This window comes from Polypterus senegalus, chromosome 2 (assembly GCF_016835505.1).
Source record: "Polypterus senegalus isolate Bchr_013 chromosome 2, ASM1683550v1, whole genome shotgun sequence".
NCBI lineage: Eukaryota > Metazoa > Chordata > Cladistia > Polypteriformes > Polypteridae > Polypterus > Polypterus senegalus.
Window position 1 is genome coordinate 139,149,321 of NC_053155.1, and position 21,653 is coordinate 139,170,973.

Below are 21,653 nucleotides of genomic sequence, written 5' to 3' on the forward strand. Positions count from 1 at the left end.
TTTAACGTGCTACTTTAGTTATGATGGGATTTTGAGAAACTATTAAAATAATCGATTTTAAGATGAAGTTTATGATGTTCTACTTTAATTACAAAATAAACTATGTGATTAAAGTGGAAATTTCAACCATTTTTTCCCCAGAAAAGTTTTTTTATTTTCTCTGTACCCTAATGCACTTCCATATGACACTCAGATGGTGGGCCATGATTCGCCTTTTGACTGCAACTTTGATGTCTGACCACTTCATATTTATTTTGGGCAATGTGCGACTTTCTGAACTTGAACTTTCAAGTTTCTCTCCCACTCTGTCACTTGATCAACTTGCTTTTGTTGTTTATATCACTGCTTAAACCAACAAATAGTACGCTTTTCCTTGCCTTTACTTGGTATTCTCTGAAATTCTTCATTTTCCCTGTGCTTTTGCCATTGTCTTTTCACAGAATGTAAAACATAAGGGGCTATTTATATTGATTTGCATATTCAAAGAGGTGTTATTCCGGGAGGAGTCGGAGTGGGGCTGCAGGCACGTGCACAAGCTTTACTTTTCACACTGACCAGGATTTAAAGAAGAAAGTCAGAAGAGGAAGACATAGCAAATGTATACACCTAGAATCTATTTTTATTAATGCTTCTAATACAAAGCTATGGTCAAAAATAAATATTTTTTATCTTGATACACTAAGATTGCTGAAGATTATATATATTCTAAGTGCACAGTTTTTTAGACTATATTGGTAATAGATATCTCTATCTTTTAATCTTAAAACGCTGCTACGTGGGGGCTTGTTTTGCTTTGGACGTGCTCTGACTCTGGGTATGTCAGAGGACTTGGACTGTGTGAAGTGGGTTCTAGCCTCACGTGGGGAGGCAAAAGGGGAGGGTGGGGGGTTAAGGGGGGGAGAGAAAGAGAGCAGGCTTGATCTATACCTAATTTATCCTTTTAATCTTTATAATTATAAGTACCAATGTAATAATAGGGGAAATAGGAAATTAAGAGACTCAGACACCATCTCTGCTATAGATAAAATCATATTACAGTCCCTCCGTTTCAAAGATCCAAGAGGACACTGGGAAAAAGATCTTGCAATTAATATATCAGAAAAGGAGTGGTAAGTAGCAATGCAAATAAATCACTCGAGCTCCATATGCGCAAAGCATACAATTATACAACTCAAAATTATATATTGAGCACATCTGTCTCGTCTAAAACTCTCCTAAACGTTTCAAGGGCATGATCCAATCTGCAAACGTTGCAACCAAGTCCCAGCCTCATGTTCTGGGCCTGCACCAAATTAACATCATTCTGGACAAACATTTGTAATTACCTCTCAGACAGCCTTGGACTCACAATCCCTCCTAACCCATTAACAGCTGTGTTTGGGGTTCTTCCAGATGGGTTTAAGGTGGAAAAAGACAAACAAATTGTGATTGCAGTCACTACACTGTTGGCACGCAGACTTATTCTGATAAACTGGAAGAACCCAAACTCTCCTCTTTTAAGTCACTGGGAAATCGATGTGTTATACTATTTGAAATTGGAAAAAATCAAATACTCAGTTAAAGGATCTGTACAGACTTTTTTCAAAACATGGCAGGATTTCCGTATTTCTTCGTCTTCTGCATTCATCTCTATTGGCAGATTTATTAATTTAGGTATGTTTACAAGCCTTAAATTTCATGCTGTTTGCCTTGCTCTCTCTCTCAGGGGTGGGGATCGATTTGTCCTTAACTCAATTTTTATTTTTGTAAAAAATTGATTGATTTGTATGGATTGCAACACAATTAATAAAATTTCAAAAAAAAAAATTATTTTTTATATATAGTGCCTTTCCCATGCTCAAGGCACTTAAAACAGGCAAGTGGTCTATAAACAGAATCCTAGGCAACATTGTGCTAAAGCAAAAGACAAAGATACAATTAAGAGACTTGAATCTTAAAATGAGAAAAAATGAAAAGGAGTTAAAACTGTTTAAATCTCATCGCAGTAAAAGCCCATCTTGTCAATAGCTGAGACAATGCTATTAAACAATGTTATTTTAATTGAATTACATATTTTTCAAGAGCAGTAAATTTTATGTTTTGCTAATTAAAATCTGTTTTATTGCACCTTAATTTGATCAAATAAAAACATATATTTAATGGATATTAATTACAGCAAAACTATGATTAGCTCTTTAAAATCACACACACACACCCTTTTTCTGTTTTTTTTCCTTTCAGGTGACTATATTGTAATGACAGTCTACTTTGATCTAAGTAGAAGAATGGGTTACTTTACAATTCAGACCTACATTCCATGCATACTGACTGTTGTCTTATCATGGGTGTCATTTTGGATTAAAAAAGATGCCACACCAGCCAGAACAGCACTTGGTAAGTTAATTTTGATAAATGTGTTTAAACCATATGACTGTAAACAAATAAACTGTTATTTAAATCTACATGACATGTTTATATTATTGATATAGCTACAGTTGTACAGTACAAGTAAATAGTTTCACATGAAGTATACTTTTGAAGCAGGCTTTTGATATGTTTCATTTATTATTGCTGGAGTGTACTGGAGGCCTGTAGACTGTAGAGTTTAATTTAGTATATGCTCTTAATCTTGGGCAGCCTTTATTCAATATTAATTTTATCTCTGGACGCCAAATAGATTCAACGTTTTAGAATAATTACACAAAATGGTGCTTCCTAAATAAACTGTTTAAAAATTATGTATTTAACCATAACGCATGTTTGGGGGTCCTATAAGACTACTGACAACCAGTTACTTAATAAGAAATACCCATCCATCCATCCATTTTCCAAACCGCTGAATCCGAACACAGGGATCTGCTGGAGCCAATCCCAGCCAACACAGGAACCAATCCCAGGTAGGTTGCCAACCCACCGCAGGACACACACACAAACACACCAAGCACACACTAGGGCCAATTTAGAATCGCCAATCCACCTAACCTGCATGCCTTTGGATTGTGGGAGGAAACCCACGCAGACACGGTGAGAACATGCAAACTCCACGCAGGGAAGACCTGGGAAGTGAACCTGGGTCTCCTAACTGCGAGGCAGCAGCACTACCACTGCGCCACCGTGCCGCCCATAAGAAAATTTCTCTATATGCAGATGATATGGTATTGTATATATCAGACCCACAAAATACCGTGCCTGTTGTCCTAAAAGCACTAACAGAATTTCAAAAAATTTCTGGCCTCAGAATTAATTTGACTAAAAGTGCGCTCTTTCCAGTGAATTCTCAAGCACACAATATTAGATTGGACACCTTCCCTTTTATCATCGCAGATCAGTTTAAATAATTAGGGGTAAACATCACAAGTAAACATAAAGCTCTTTATGAACAGAATTTCACTGTCTCTATGGAAAAAATCAAGCAAGACTTGCATAGATGGTCAACCCTTCATCTCACTTTAGCTGGAAGAATTAACATTGTTAAGATGAATATCCTCCCTAAGCTTCTCTTTTTATTTCAAAATATTCCAATATACATCAATAAATTGTTCTTTAAGAAATTAGATTCAACCATAACCACATTTATTTGGAATTCAAAATATCCACGTATCCAAAAAGCAACCCTACAAAGGCCAAAGCCAAAAGGTGGCATGGCCCTACCTAACTTTCAGTTTTACTACAGGGCAGTAAACATACAACATATAAAAACCTGGACATTGACACAAATAAATGAACATATACAGGCTTGGTCTGCAATAGAAATAAAGTCCTGCAGTTCCTCTTTATAGATAGATAAATATATAGATGACATCACTGGGTCATATGTTTATGCCCTGCACAAAATTAACATTATTCTGGACCAAAATTTTTAAATGCCTTTCAGACAGCCTTGGTCTCACAATCCCTCCTAACCCATTAACAGCTGTGTTTGATGTACTTCCAGATGGGCTTAAAGTGGAGAAGGACAAACAAATTGTGATTGCCTTTACTACACTATTGGCACGCAGACTGGAAGAATCCTAACTCTCCCCTTTTAAGTCAGTGGGTAACTGATGTTATATACTATTTGAAGTTGGAAAAAATCAAATTCTCACTTACAGGATCTGTGCAGAAATTTTTTAAAACCTAGCAATATCTAATCAATAACATTTTAGAATAAGCTTTTAAAGCACTGAGGAAGTAGATTCTCTCCCTATTCCTTTTTTTTTCTTTCTTTTCCTTCTCAATTCATCCATATTCACTTATTAATTTATCTATTTACTTATTTTTACTAGGTTTAAGTTTAATTCTGCTGCTCATGCTCTCTTCCTCAGGGGTGGGGGGTTGATTTGCTTTCAATCCTATTCTTGGAAAATTGATCCGTTTGTATGGAATGTTGTGTGATTTCAATAAAATCAATAAAATTAAAACAAAAAAAAAGAAAGAAGTTAAAAATTATGCTTATACCTGATACCTGGTATCTATAATATTTGAGACTTGGAATGGGTAGACAATGCAACAGCATTTATACATTATTTACAAAAGCATCTCTGCACACAGAAAAACAACCTAAAATGCATATGACATAAAAGTTCACCTACACTGGGCATGCACACATTGGCAGAAGAATCCTTGAAAGGATGGTAACGCTGCAGACCATGGGAATTATCGCAAAACTGTAATGATCGATACATTTTTTGCTGTTTGTGGGTGTATCAGCATTCAGACTATACAAAACACAGTGTAGATGATTACAGTTATGTAACACAACAAGCAACTCTGTGTTTTCACCCCACCCCACAGCAACACTGAGCTTATGTTTTCAGAATTATATGCTTTGGAGAGCTTTTCAAATGTTTCCAATTTTGGGGGTTAAAAACTGGAATGGTGTGGATGAAAGGCAAAAACATAGACCAATGTCTAAATTGTCCCAGTATTAGTGAATGTGGATATGTGAAAAAGTGAAATCCTTGCACCTAAAACTATCAGGATAGGCTCCAGCACTTGCAATGTTGGTGAGTTAAAAAAAAAATAATGAATAGTAATGCTGTAAATGGTATTAAGTGGTATAGTGGTCATATAATGCATTCTTTATGTTATCACTGCCTATTAACTAAGTTTATGTTTTGGAAAGATTAACATGAAAAATATGATAACAACAGCAGTTATTTATGTACCACATTTTCATACAAACAATTTAGCTGAAAGTGAGAAAGTTACAAGAAAAGAAAAACAAATAAGAAAATAAAATTAATGGATAAATAACAAAAAAATGAATATACAGTAAACAATCTATGAAACAGAATTTAATATCAAGTAGAAGAGTAGCATCCTTACATACATTGTCGTGATATAAGTCTTTGAGAATGAATCTGGTGATAAGGTCAGATGGTTAGGAGGACATAAAAAAAAACTCCAGTTAAACTGGAGAAAAACAAATCTGCAGTGGTTACAAGGCCAAAAGACCATCCAACACCCACTGGCCATTCTACCTAAAATAAATGCCCTTAATTTGGCCTGGTTTTATGGACAGCTGAGGCACCCGCCTTCATTCAAGCATCACTGGTGGCAGCATAGTGCCTTGATCAGGTAGTGATGGCATAGATCACCACCATAGAAGAACTGGAAAAGACAGCAAAGAAATAGATTAGTAAAGTAGAGATTAGTAAAGATTGGAGATCCATGAAGAATGTGATCATTTTATGCCTATATAGTGTACTAGCAAAATACCCGCGCTTCGCAGCGGCAAAGTACTGCCTTAAAATTTTTATTAAGAAGAAAAGTAAACCTTTTTAAATTGAGGGAAAATATACCAATAATTATTTGATAAGGATCTCTTTGTATGCCACGTTGTCAGTTCGGCCCTCCTGTTGTAATGTGACCAAGCTGTGCGCTGAGCTTACTCTTGAGCATGCAACATACAGTTGGCCATGTGAAAAGCAATCTTGCCTCATATCTTACAGCTTGGATTGCTGCTGTCATAATTGGTTTGAGTTTCATGGTTTGTTTCAATTACGTTAGTATTTGCAGGACTTGTTGTGTTGAAGTGACATTCGGCATCCGTCAAGCGTTGTAAGCATACAACCGGTTTCATCGATAACTTCGCATCCAGCTTTTGAGAGTTTAAACATTCATAAACATCAAAGTGTCCACTATTGAAATCGTCACCTGTGAATCTAAGATGTTTAAGAGGCATTGGCAGTTGTCCAAAGGTGTAAAATATTTGGCAATTTTGGTACACTTAAAAGCAACAACAATTCAGCAGCAGCCATCAGCTTACATGCAGAACCATAGGTGAAGGGCTTAAGCATTTCACTCTTATAGTGCTCCTGTGTAGTATAATTATCTCCTGTACCGTCATCAGTCCACACCTTGAACCTGTCCCAGTCATTCAATACATAAGACACAATGTTCCTCCGGATATCAAGAGTGAGCCTGATATGGCCATGCATTATGTAACACAGAGAATGGAAAAGGCAGGTGCCATCTCTGGGCATGGAAACCACTCAGTAAGTAACAGTTCTTTGATCGATGGTGATCACCTCGATATACATGTTAATGGGAGTATGGTTGGAACGATAAAGGCAATGGGTACCTGAACAATGTAAACTGAGTCTAAAATACATATACAATAACTATAATCATAATAAATGAACAATAAAACAGCGGAGAAGCCTTGGATTAAATAAAAAGCCTGCAGGGAGCATGGAGACATGAATACGGTGGCGAAGCAAGGAAGGGAATGAAGAGATCGGAGCGACGAACGGCCTTATATAGGCAGGCATACAACAACGTGGGAGGCATGGGGATGGGGGATCCAACGCCGCCTCACACGGCGACCGAGCTGCAGGGTATGGACATATATATGTACGTAAGTATGATTCAGTTAGTGTTGGGAACCCACGTACCAAATTTCTTGAAGATGGGCCCATAGGTAACAAAGACCGTTGGAAAGTTCAATATGGCGGCCGACAGTGGTGTCATACCACCGAAATAAGTACCTACATCGGTTTCGGTTAGCGCAGGGAAGCCACCTACCAAATTTCGTGAAGATGGGGTCATAACTAAGAAAGTTTAACATGGCGTACGTTGTTGACCATTATGACCGTTATGCGTAGAATCTTGAAATGAAACTTGTGTAACTTTTGTAAGTAAGCTGTAAGGAATGAGCCTGCCAAATTTGAGCCTTCTACCTACTTGGGAAGTTGGAGAATTAGTAACTTTGGAAATTTCAATATGGCGGCCGACATTGGCGTCATACCACCGAAATAAGTACGTACATCGGTTTCGGTTAGCGCAGGGAAGCCGCCTACCAAATTTGGTGAAGATGGGGCCATAAATAAGAAAGTTTAACATGGCCGACGTTGTCGACCATTATGACCGTTATGCGTAGAATTTCGAAATGAAACTTGCTTAACTTTTGTAAGTAAGCTGTAAGGAATGAGCCTGCCAAATTTGAGCCTTCCACCTACACGGGAAGTTGTAGAATTAGTGATGAGTGAGTCAGTGAGGGCAACAAAGACCATTGGAAAGTTCAATATGGCGGCCGACAGTGGTGTCATACCACCGAAATAAGTACGTACATCGGTTTTCGGTTAGCGCAGGGAAGCCACCTACCAAATTTCGTGAAGATGGGGCCATAAATAAGAAAGTTTAACATGGCGGACGTTGTCGACCATTATGACCGTTACACATTGAATTTTGAAATGAAACCTGCTTAACCTTTGTAAGTAACCTGTAAGGAATGAACCTGCCAAATTTCAGCCTTCCACCTACACAGGAAGTTGGAGAATTAGCGATGAGTCAGTCAGTCAGTCAGTGAGTGAGGGCTTTGCCTTTTATTAGTATAGACTAGCAAAATAGAAGTTATGAAAAAGTAAAGGAAACATTTTAAAAACATTGTAACATGTTTGTCATGTAATTGCTTTGTGAGTGTTATGAGTGTTGCTGTCATCAAGGGTTTGATTATCATTTCTTTCAATCAGGTTCGTATTTGGAGGATGTGTTGTGTTCAAGTTACGTTTCGTGTTTGTCAACTGTTGTAAAGGTAACAGGTTTCATTCATCGAAGTGTTCACTACCCAAATAGGTACTCGTGAATCTAAGATGTTTAACAGGCATTCCCGGTATTAAGTTGTAGATTTGCCTGCGAATATTTAGCGGCAGCGTGTCTATGAATGTAATTTAAACTTAAGCTTTACACCTTGCTTTCCTATTGATATGTCCTCAAAGGCTTATTCAGCTTCAGAGGGTTGTTCCTCTCTTACTGCATCAATAAACAGCTTGTCTTCCTCATTATCTGAGTTTTCCACCCTGTGCTTTGTTTCCGCGGTAGCTGCACTTATGAATATGCTTGTATGCGTCACTTGCTTCATATTTTTTTGCTGCCTTCTCATTTGTGTAATGCGTTTTTTGTTCAGCGCTCTTTGGAGCTGTTGCTTTTTGTCTGCGTACTGCATTCACAGTCAGTTCACGTGAGCCGCTCGGAGTACATGCATCGAAGGTTCTCAGCTGTGCTTGTGCTATCTCATGTGATGTCCAGGGCTTTATTTAATGTTAGCTAAGACCCGGCACTTAAAAGTTTCTCTCGCCGTTTCGCTGAGTTTGTGCCAAACACCACCCTGACCATCTCATCTTTGTCTACTTAAGCACAGTCCTTCACCCGCGAATATTTAGCGGCAGAGTGTTTCTATTGGATTGCCGCTGATGGACAGCCTTATATGGGCAGGCACTCAATTATGTGGGAGGCGTGACGATGAGGGATGCAACTCCGCCTCACATGGTGAACGAGCTGCAGGCTATGGCGGGTATATATCTACATAAGTAGGTTCCAGTTATGACCGTTACGCGTAGAATTTCGAAATGAAACCCGCCTAACATTTGTAAGTAAGCTGTAAGGAATGAGCCTGCCAAATTTTAGCCTTCTACCTACACGGGAAGTTGGAGAATTAGTGATGAGTCAGTGAGTGAGTGAATGAGTGAGTCAGTCAGTGAGGGCTTTGCCTTTTATTAGTATAAATTAGGAATACAAAAAAAATGTAGCTATGAAAAAAAACAAATTAAAATGATGGGGTGACAGATACTAAGCTGAAATCTTTAGTTCAGGTTGGGGAGCATGCACCAGTACAGCGCGTTGCCACACCCATCACACGAGGAAACACCTCAGGATCCTGGTTGGTAAGGTCCTGGGCAGACACGTTGTCCAGTCCCACCCTCTGGAAATGACCATCTATCTGCTGCAGCCATGTGTTACGTGGGTGTCCCCTTGGCCTGGTCCAGCCACTTGGGCCCTTAACAATGAGGATCCTGCGAGCCAGATCACTCTTGGGGAATCACACCACACAGCCGTTCTGCCATTCCTCACAATGCAGGAAATGCGCCTCATTCGGGACTTTGTGAGCAACCACACATTTGACACAAAGTCTTACCAGCAGTACCCAAGAATTCTTCGAACAGACACAGTACCAGAGGAGTCCAGTCTTCATCTCAGGTCACAGGATAGCATCTATGTCTCGCAACCATATAGCAAGACAGGAAGCACCAGGACTGTAAAGACTTGGACCTTAATACTTTTGCATAGATATCGGGAGCACCAGACACCCCTTTCCAGCGACCTCATGAGCCTCCATTGTCTCCACGAAGATCACAGCATTGTCAGCAAAATCAAGATCTGTGACTCTTTCTTCACCAACAGATGCCACAGCCGTTGGACCCCATAACCTTGCCCAAAACCCAGTCCATGCAAGCACTGAACGGAGTAGGAGGAAGAACACACCCCTGATGAACAGAATTAACTGGTCCCAAAGGGCCGGTCGATCTACTGAGTTGAACGTTTTATGAAAATCAATGAAGACTGCAAATTAACTCTGCCGATATTTGTGTTTGTGCTCCATGAGAACCCTCAGTGCCAGGATGTGGTCGATGGTGGACTTCTTAGACATAAAACCAGACTGCTCCGGTCGCTGGTAGGTGATCACGTGATAATGGATCTGAAATCTTGACTGAGTAAATATATCTTGTGATATTTCCAGTCACATCTTCAGTGATGTTCCTGGATTCCTGAAGTATCTGGGGTCTGTCAACATTATACTCTTCATACTAAGGGTGATCGGGCCTCAACTTTTTACCAGATAGCATTTAACAGACATTGTACCTGTCATCGATATCTTAATACCAATTCCAAAATAAAAAAAAAAAACTTTACAAAATCTAATTAAATGGAATATATACTATATTATATATGAAAATTGTGAAAAGTTAACTTTAATATCAGTTACTGACATGTCACTTCCAAATGAGTACTTGCCAATGTGATGCTCATAAACTCATAGTGAAGTGAAGTAGTATGGATTGCAGTTCTGACACATTTGGACCATTTTAATGTAAGATATATCTAAACTTGATCTGTATGTAATTGCATTGCAGCTCAAACTTAACTCCCATTTTTTGTATTATTTCATAAAGTTCTTTTATGAAACTGCCACCTGAGATCATTGCCTTATCGCCCACACTACATTTTTACATTATAGCCCTCCTTGGATACATATCAACCCGGATAAACAAAAATCAATTTTATGTTGAACCTATAAACAGCTAGTTAAAATAAACATTAAATATGTTAAAATGATTAACAGACAAATGAAAAAATGTTAAATTTGATGCTGATCAATTTGTAAGACCTGGGCTGGCAGGCCGCTTTCTTGGAGCCAATAACTCTGCTCTGTACAACTCTCCAGGCTGGCTTCTGCTTTGTTTAAATTGAACCTTGAAAGCTTAGAGATGTACAGTATAGTGCTCCTGCTCCATTCATGAGACAGACTGGTTGAACAGATTAAAATGAAAATCAAAGTAGGAAGAAATGGCAAATGCCAATACCTAAAATCTATTTTTTATGAATGCTCATAGGGTTTGTCAACATCATACACTCTCCACCATTAACTCAGCAGCTTGGAACCAGATAAGAAAAAGGCTACTACACTACTTCTCTTGAGGCAGAGCCATCTTGTTGCTCTCTCTGTCACTTTGGTCATGTTACAGATAGCTGTTTTCCTCCCCTCTCCTTTGATGCCCAACAACCTGACAGCTCTTGTCAAGGATAGGCCTGTGAAACTCCTGTATTCTACCTCTACTTGAAGGCACCTTGCTCTCCAACTGCTTTACCTACAATTACTGACCAGCCCCTCATATTGGGTGAGTTTTCTGTCAAAAGCCTCATCCATACAATTTTGTTGTGGGACCATCAGTTCTAGCAGAACAACTTGTTTGGTGGCCTGGCGAGGACAATATGAGGCCTCAAAGCACTGATTATAATATGGCAGGGAAACAGCTTATGGGTCTTTAATTGCTGAACATTAGTTGATTCCTACAGATATTGACACCATCAGAAAGAATGCATGACAATAGTGGAAGGAAATATTTTTTTTCCTTTCTTAGCTGTCTTTTGTATGTTGCTACTATGTCTCATAATTAATTGTTATCAAGAAGGTAAAAAATGTAAAGATATATTTAAAAATTAATTAAGCCACAGTAATAATTTTAAAGCTTATAAACTCAGAAATTCAAAATGGAAAAGTCTTGAAAGACACAGCAAGGCAGGCAATAACAAATATTAAAAAACAAAAAATTAAAATAGGGCACTGTGGTAATCCTAAAATTACGACTGGCAAATTAAATAGTTACTTTTTCAAAAATAATTCATTCCAGAGAAATAAAACTGTGAATTCTAGTAAGTTAAAGTCAGGATTAGTATATGGACATAATGACTTTTGATAAAATATAATTATTTATTTATATTTATTCCACAAACAAAGACAAAACAAATTAGTTTCAAAAATGATCTCATTAACTCAACTACTGTTAGGTCCCATATATTTTTACTCTTATTACTACAGGTAATCAGTGCATGTGTAATATTCTGCAAAAAATATGACATTATGGCTGGGTATACCTTAAAAATCTTGGAAGTATATAAGATCATTCTTTTAATATCTGATTTAGAAGAATTATTACAAGTTTCTAAATATTTGTTGAACATCATTTAGTACAAATAATCATATTAATAATTGGCGTCACACATTCAGACAAATTTATAAATGCATTGATAATGTGACAAATTGAGAATTAACTGAATAAACTGAATTTGAGTATCCCTGAAAAGTCAATCCAGCAATTTTCCTGTACAGTTGCTAGGTTTTGCTAGGTCAAGCGGGTGAAATGTCACAATGGCCTCACAGAAGACATACTGACATCGAAGTGTGAGATCAAAATGATGAGCAATGATGTTTGTCAGTCTCCAACTACCTCACTACTTTTCTGAAAGAATTGTGAATACAACTTTTGAATATTCTGTTAAGTACAGTAGCTACCACATGTTTTTTTCACAGCTGTTGTTTCCCAACAGCAAATGGAGTTGTGCAGTACTGCACATTAAAGAGGAGATTAAATAAACTACACAACTTGCTTAGGCAATATAAAATGAGTTTTGTGTGACATTTTTAGGAAAATGTAATAACAAACATTTTTAAATAATTTTTATCCTAAACTGATTTGCTCAGTTTGAAATCTACAAAATAGTAGAGGCATAAAAAGAAAATCATTATGCAATAAGAGAAATTAACCATTAGGTTACTTAATAGAATAAAGAGAAAGGGTAATTAAAAGTTTAGACAGGAATTGCAAACATGGGAAAAACAGATGGCTCAGCAAAATCAAACATCAAACCAAATTATGATAATCAAAACCAAAGAACCCTACATCCATTTATCAACTTATGGGACCACAATGTGATATTGAGAGTGTTTTCTTATATATAATGTGTGAAATTGAAATTGTAAATACATAAAAACAACTTATAAATATAAATATATATTGCTCAGCAGCAGAAAACTTAATATGGTTACAAATATACCATTTTACTAAATATAAACTACATAAATAAAAAGTATTTAACATATAGCTTTATATGGTCATTATCATCATGTATGCAGTGAACAAGAAATGTTTTCACAAGGGCTAACTAAAGAAAATGACTAAGGATTTAGAAGACATAGACATCAGCCCTTCTACTGATACACTCTCTTCCTATCACCAACTTTCTCATTGACTTTATGTTCCATTTAGTAGTAGCAGCTTTGTGACTTTCATAATACAACCATAATATAACTAGAAAGGCTAGAACATAAGTTATTTTCAGAAACAAATTTTAACTCTCAGTCCACTACAAATGCTCACAGAAAAAAAAATTCAGACACGTCCTAGTGGGCACCACCATGTTTTAAAGGGGCTAGCTAATGACATGGCATGTAACTTGCCTGTCACGTGAGACATAACAAAGCCATTGATAGAAAAATACAGAAGTACCCATGGAAAACAAAGCAAATTATTGTGGTGTTCATAACGGTGATGCAAAAATGTCACAATACTCACAAATAAACAGTAATAATGGGTTTTTAACACAGTTAAATGCTACATGTTTCCCTTAGAGGTTACTGTTGACTGGCAATCACACCTCACTCTGTATCAACAGTTTCCCTGTCCAGACAATTGTTAGTTTCAGGTTTTAGGATGTTCAGATCTCTGACTGATTTTTGTGGTCCATCAACACCACATGCATCCTCAAAAAGGCTGTTCTACGTCAGGAACCCAAAAAGCTTTGGAGTGAGAACTGAAATCTTGGTGAATATCTGCAGTTACACCATAGGAAGGATCCTTGCTGGATACATCACAGTGTACTTTGATAACCCAACCTGCCAGGATAACAGCCTCCTCCAAGTGACTGTCTGTACTTGATCCAAAAGCATTGGAACTGATCTTCCACAGCACATCAATCCATTCCAATGCTGTCTGACAAAGACTTACAGTGCATCCGGAAAGTATTCATAGCGCATCACTTTTTCCACATTTTGTTATGTTACAACCTTATTCCACAATGGATTAAATTCTTTTTTTCCTCAGAATTCTACACACAACACCCCATAATGACAACGTGAAAAAAGTTTACTTGAGGTTTTTGCAAATTTATTAACAATAATAAAATTGAGAAAGCACATGTACATAAGTATTAACAGCCTTTGCCATGAAGCTCAAAATTGAGCTCAGGTGCATCCTGTTTCCCCTGATCATCCTTGAGATGTTTCTGCAGCTTAATTGGAGTCCACCTGTGGTAAATTCAGTTGATTGGACATGATTTGGAAAGGCACACACCTGTCTATATAAGGTCCCAGAGTTGACAGTTCATGTCAAAGCACAAACCAAACATGAAGTCAAAGGAATTGTCTGTAGACCTCCGAGACAGGATTGTCTCGAGGCACAAATCTGGGGAAGGTTGCAGAAATATTTCTGATACTTTGAAGGTCCCAGTGAGCACAGTGGCCTCCATCATATATAGAACCCGATGGTCCCTCTGTCAGAGCTCCAGAGGTCCTCTGTGGAGAGGGGAGAGCCTTCTAGAAGGACAACCATCTCTGCAGCAATCCACCAATCAGACCTGTATGGTAGAGTGGCCAGACGGAAGCCACTCCTTAGTAAAAGGCACATGGCAGCCCGCCTGGAGTTTGCCAAAAGGCACCTGAAGGACTCTCAGACCATGAGAAACAAAATTCTCTGGTCTGATGAGACAAAGATTGAACTCTTTGGTGGGAATGCCAGGCGTCATGTTTGGAGGAAGCCAGGCACCGCTCATGACCAGGCCAATACCATCCCTACAGTGAAGCATGATGATGGCAGCATCATGCTGTGGGGATGTTTTTCAGTGGCAGGAACTGGGAAACTAGTCAGGATAAAGGGAAAGATGACTGCAGCAATGTACAGAGACATCCTGGATGAAAACCTGCTCCAGAGCGCTCTTGACCTCAGACTGGGGTGACGGTTCATCTTTCAGCAGGTCAACGACCCTAAGCACACAGCCAAGATATCAAAGAAGTGACTTCAGGACAACTCTGTGAATGCCCTTGAGTCGCCCAGCCAGAGCCCAGACTTGAATCCGATTGAACATCTCTGGAGAAATCTTAAAATGGCTGTGCACCGACGCTTCCCATCCAACCTGATGAAGCTTGAGAGGTGCTGCAAAGAGGAATGGGCAAAACTGGCCAAAGATAGGTGTGCCAATCTTGTGGCATCATATTCAAAAAGACTTGAGGCTGTAATTGCTGCCAAAGGTGCAGCGACAAAGTATTGACCAAAGGCTGTGAATACTTATGTACATGTGATTTCTTAGTTTCTTCATTTTTTAAACAATTTGCAAAAGCCTCAAGTAAACTTTTTTCACGTTGTCATTATGGGGTGTTGTGTGTAGAATTCTGAGGGAAAAATGAATTAAATCCATTGTGGAATAAGGCTGTAACATAACAAAACGTGGAAAAAGTGATGCGCTGTGAATACTTTCTGGATGCACTATAATTCATCATTAATGATGCTAGGCAGTCAGCTCATCCAATTTTCACTCCTGCCCCCAGGGAAACCTTACCAAACACTCCACCTGCTTTAGGGACAGTTTCTTCCCCCAGCCTTTAAGAGCTACTGAACTCTCATTATAATTGAACTTTTCCTGTATTTGATGCATCATGTCCAGTCCTGTTGTATGCTACTTCTGCCATCTGCACTCTTTTGTCCTCCACTGTTTTTGCACTACTGTTTACCTGTCTAATGTATATATCTGTGTAGCTCTGTCTTGCATTACATACATTTCACACTACTTAAAACTATCATCCTTATTGTCTTCATTATTTTCTTTAATGCAATTGTGGTGCAAGAATATAACAATGCTATTGCAGTGTGTGAGAAAGAAAGAAAGAAAGAAAGAAAGAAAGAAAGAAAGAAAGAAAGAAAGAAAGAAAGAAAGAAAGAAAGAAATGGAAGGTCACAGACCGTCTATGTAACTGGAGCAACCACGCATACACAGTATTCAACAGGTATTTACTGGGTTGTTATGATGTATGTGTGAATAATATGAGTAAATGCCAGGAAACCTCTATCATGATTAGCTGAAGAATGTATGAAAGAAACCAACAATTTACTTTGCCATCATTTCATAATTCTGTGATTAATTACACCTGGACTTTTAAAATCCATTTGTCATATATCGTGAATACTTAAAAACCTTCATTTTCAGATGTTAAATAACCCTACCATAATTTTGCTTTTATTAGGCTACATATAGTGATTAGGAAATTAATCATCCAAGTTTAATTAAAGTTTAATTTATTCTCTAACTAAGATGCCTAATGGCAAAATGAAGTAGTTTCTTTGCCACTTTAACTAAATAAAAATCAGCAGTGTTTTAGTACACCGCAGACTGAATGAAGGCTTTCTAAAATATATTCACATTGTTTATACTTTAATAATTATTAGTCATTTTGTTACTATATGCTGGTGTAATACATAGAAAAGCCTTTGCTGTTTTCATGGTGGACAGTGTTTCTCTAATGATTATTATTAACAGTATCATTTTTATCATGACATTATTAATCAGGAAGAATGCTGCTCACCATCTAAAGGTAGTCTTTCTATAAAACTAATCTTTCCTCATTTTATTTATAAATACTGCAGTTGTAAAGTGGAATACCTTGCTATTACACCTTCAAAAGGCATACCTCAACTGTGAAACAATATACAGCATATACATCAACAAGACAAATTATAATTTATAATAAATTACTTTTCTTTCAAGTCCTTTTACTGCAGTGTAATGGTTATTTCAACAAGAAATGCTTTTATGATGTTTTAAACAAGTATTGTCTGTAATTCATTACAGCCTCATATTTTCCTTCTATAACTTTCCTTCTGCAGACATAGCACACAAACAAACATGAAATGTTGTCAGCATTCATTAGAGGAAAAATTAAAGTGAAAGTAATGTTTTCTGTCAGCAAATTAAAAAGGGATTACAGAAAAAAGGGTAATCATCACTCTTATTGCCATCTTTCTTGAAATATCTTACTAAGTGCAAAATAAATGTTCTGAGCAGCTGAAACTGAAAAAATATATGCTGTCTATTTTAATGCCATTAGTTTAAATAAAGGCATGTTTTATTTTTCAGACTGTGACAGGTACAATTGTCTAGTTTAATAAAATCAACAGGTTTTATTACAAAGAAAACTCTAATAATGATGATATTGTTTCACAATATGATTCAGTTGAATACAACTGAAAGAAAAACAGTATGGTAAGGTTCTAGACACAGCATTATAGTTTTTTTTTTGGAATTTAATGTTCCACATGTATTTCCATTGAAATAAACTTTAATTTCATAATGTATATAGTACAATGAAATGCTTATTTGCATGTCTCCTCAGAGAAATACCAAAAGACATACATGCACACCAAAAAGCATACACAGCTTGTGACACTATATGTATATATACATATATCTATATATAGTAAGGTTAGTAAACTCTTTTAGGACTCCCCCCAATGGCACGACATGCCAAAGAGTGTCCCAAAGCATGATCGCTGTGTCTGTGGGATACAGCTTATCTCCAACGGCTCACCGCAAAAAACAAATCTGAGCCGACTACCGTCGAGCTATAACCGCCTGTCGTCAGTCGGCGATGCAAGGAACATTACAAATGCAGGGAACAGTATTACTCGGCCACTAACCTGGCTATGACCCTGCCTGATTGCTGTGTCTGTGTATAGGTGAGTGGCAGATCCCGCTACAATAAATAACCGTGCTGCTCCTGTTTCAAGCTGAATAAAGCTGATTTTGCTACTGAGACTCAGCCTCATGTTTTGGGGTGCAAGACAGGGACTCACACATCACAATATATTTAATTATTTACAATAAATATTTGCAGTATTCGATAGTTGATCTCTGGGATTTACTGTTTAGCAGCATTATGACCTTTGGATAGAAACTGTTAACTGTTTGTTATTAAGGAACATACATAAACTACCACAAAAGCATAGAGGTCAACTTTTGAGATTAATTGGGGGTGCGCATTAATGAATGTACATTCATAACAGCCCTACTGTACAGATCTGTGACACCCAGGTAACAGAGACTATTGCAATGTTTCATTCTAATTTTCACACCCTTTTCATTGCAGTTACCAGAATTTTGGTATGCTGCATCTTTTATTACCTTATTTTTGCTTGAGTTGGTATTTTCTGTATTATTATTTGAATCTACCTAAACTGTGAATGACTGTGCTGATTAAAATGGTTTTAGTTGTACGATAAATGCGTCCATTGTTTTAATTTTCTTTGCCTTGCTATTTTCCATCATGTTCATTGCAATAAAATCTCATTAACAAATAGTGATTGGGCGACTTATGAATTAATTGTTGTTTTGTAATGACTGTTTTCAATGAGTAATACTAATTGATTTCTGCACATGAGGAAAGCACCATACCAGTTGTATGGTGCATGCTTGATGTTTTCTGAATGTATCATTTTGCAAGTAGATGTCTAAAGTAAAGCACCAGTCTGATTCAAGATTCTTATGAATCTTACAAGCTGAATTGTTGTCAGCAAAAAAGGACTAACTCACTGATAATTCTTCATACAACTCCACTGTAGTAATAACACACCAACACTGAGTACATTTATAATAAAATGTAATAGGTTTTTCTCTATAATTTGTTATTGGCATTGTTTTAAATAGAAAATAATACTAAACTAATAGGTTTTGTCCTTCTGAACATCGGAAAAGTTAAATTACAGTTACACAAAACTGGATATTATACATTGTTCATGTGGACATTAGTGCAGACTTTTTACAGCTAATACTTTTGTGTTGGAAACTGAATCAAACTTGTGACTCTCAAATTGCTGGCACATACTCAGTAAATCCCAAAACAACAGTGTTATCAGTCAGAGGATTTGTTCGGCATAATGGGACAATAGGCATCTAAGCAGAAGAGCAAAGTTGACTAATTTTCTTACTTTAATTAAGCATTTTTCACTATGTTGTTGTGCTTGTGCCTCAACTGTCTTTATATATAATATACTGCCATGGCTGTTTGTCTGTCAAGGATTTTTAAATCACCTGTAGCTCGCAAATTTGATCTATTGACCTGAAATTTGGTACACACTTATGGGGTGATAATTTTATTTTTATTTTATTGTCCACTCAACTCTCTGCAGCGGCTGGCAGGGCGGCCGTGTGGCACATGTGTACGGGCACCGTTCTCATCCCTACCACCTTCGTCGTCACTTCCCCTGTGTCTTCATATCTTAAATTATTCTTGAGGCAGATTGAAGTCTTAAGTGCCAGTTTGTTGCTGTGATTTATACAGTATACATTTTGGTAAGAAACAACTTTACTGCATTAGTAAAATGGTACTCCATATTTAAAATTATACCTCAACAATTACCTGTCTAACTATCTAAGTATATGAATATTTGGCTGATACAATGAAGAAAAAACCACAACTATATGAATATAGTAAAATGTATATTTTAACAGCAAAAAAGCTGTAGTATAATTAATGAATAAAAATAATTATAACCTATAAGTGCAAGTAAATCTACATTTAAGCAACATTTAATTAGCCAATATCAATACATTTTTTTTGTGAGACTATATATATATTGTGGCATCCGGCCGGGGATGGAGCCTGGCCGGGACGCCCAGGAGGACCGGGACGCCCAGGAGGACCGGAGGAGGGCTTGTGCCTCCTCCAGACCGTGAGGGGGCGTCCGCCCTGGTTTTGTTGGGGGCCTTGGGTAAACGGCTTGGAAGCCCAGCCCTGTAGGGACCCGTGGCCACCGCCAGGCGGCGCCCCAGTGCCTGGATATCCCTGGAGCCAGGGGACACACGGACGACTTCCGGGTGCGCAGCCGGCACTTCCGGCACACTGGGGCGTGTCTGCGGAGGAGTGCTGGGAAGCAGCTGGAGCCCATCCGGGTTCCTATTTAAGGGGCCGCCTCCCTTCAGTCGATAGCGGAAGTCGGGTGGAAGTGGACAGAGCTGGAGAGAGGACTGGAGGCGGCCAGGAGAGAGAGGCACGAAGGACTGTGTGGCCTGGACATTGGGGGATCTGTGCTGGAGGCACTGGGGTTTGTGTGCACTGAATATAACTGTAAATAAACGTATGTTGGGTGAAATAAGATGTCCGCCTGTCTGTGTCCGGGTTCAAGTCCACATATATATATATATATATATATATATATATATATATATATATATATATATATAATCCCTCCTCGATCGCGGGGTTATGTTCCAGACCCCCGCGATAGGTGAAAATCCAAGTAGAAACCATATGTTTGTGTGGTTATTTTTATATATTTTAAGCCCTTATAAACTCCCCCACCCTGTTAACATTATTAGAGCCCTCTAGACATGAAATAACACCCTTTAGTCAAACGTTTAAACTGTGCTCCATGACAAGACAGAGATGACAGTTCTTTCTCACAATTAAAAGAAAGCAAACATATCTTATCTTCAAAGGAGCGCCGTCATAAAGGAGCGTGTCAGGAGCAGAGAATGTCAGAGGGGGCTCAAAGAAAAGCAAACAATCAAAAAATCAATACATGCTTTTAAGTATACAGAAGCACCGCGATAAAGCGGCATTTTGTAGAGGAGCGTCCGTGTCCTCTGTGCAAACAGCCCCTCTGCTCACACCCCCTCCGTCAGGCAGAGAGAGCGAGAAAGATAGAGAGAAGCAAACAAGCACAGCGCGGAAGCATATCTTATAGCATTGAGGAGTTTTAGTTAATATGTAATACATGCTCTGATTGGGTAGCTTCTAAGCCATCCGCCAATAGCGTCCCTTGTATGAAATCAACTGGGCAATCAAACTGAGGAAGCATGTAACCTAAATTAAAAGACCCATTGTCCGCAGAAAGCGGCGAACCAGTGAAAAATCTGGGATATATGTTTAGATGTGCTTACATTTAAAATCCGCGATAGAGTGAAATGGCGAAAGTCAAAGCGCGATATAGCGAGGGATTACTGTATATATATATATTGTAATAAATGAATCAACAGATAGCATAAAGGTTTGGGGTTTACGGCCCCGTATACTGTAAAATTCTCCACAATAAACAAAAAATTCCAGGTCATACATAAACTCAAAAACTGCACATATGCACAACGCCAAAGATGGCGTCGGTGGACATTTTATGGGGGAGGAGCCGGAAGTGGAGGAATGCTGGGAAGGAACCGTGGGGAAAGATGGGATCGATGATGTCAGGAACAATGGAGGATGAAGAGCGGAAGTAGCGTGCTGCGGGAAGAATGAGGCTTATGGCGGCGGAGTGTCTTTTTCTGCAAGAAAGAAAAGGAGAAAGGTTAGTACCCCGCCACTCCCTGCCGGCGAATGTCTTTCCAAGCGTGTTAAGGTCCGTCCGCGGTCTCCTACTCGCGCATGCGTGACACGACCCCCCCCTCAGCACAAAACCGTCAGGTCGGGCGGACCTAACCGAGAGGTCGTGGATACGAGAGAGGGCATCTGCATTGGCCTGACCGCGACAATAAGTGACAGCGAACTTATATGGTTGCAAATGCAGAAACCACCTGGTGACCCGCGGATTCGACTCTTTGTGTAGGGACATCCACTGAAGCACAGCATGATCAGTCACCAGAGTGAATTCGCGACCCAACAGGTAGTAACAGACTTAATGGCCATGGCCTCCCTCTCCACTGCCGCATACCTGGTCTCCCGGTCCAGCAGTTTCCGGCTTAGGTACATTACGGGGTGCTCGACACCATCGACACTTTCGCTCAACACGGCGCCCAGGCCTGTGTCCGAAGCGTCGGTC

General features: G+C 38.5%; 1 protein-coding gene across 1 annotated transcript in view; it reads left to right on the plus strand.

The window, feature by feature from the left end:
• LOC120523410 (gamma-aminobutyric acid receptor subunit gamma-3) overlaps window positions 1-21,653 on the plus strand; it is a 1,280,683-nt gene that overhangs the window by 1,154,094 nt on the left and 104,936 nt on the right. The window contains exon 7 of the mRNA XM_039744699.1: window positions 2,221-2,373. Within this exon, the coding sequence (XP_039600633.1) occupies window positions 2,221-2,373 (153 nt within the window). The remainder of the gene's footprint in view (window positions 1-2,220; window positions 2,374-21,653) is intronic.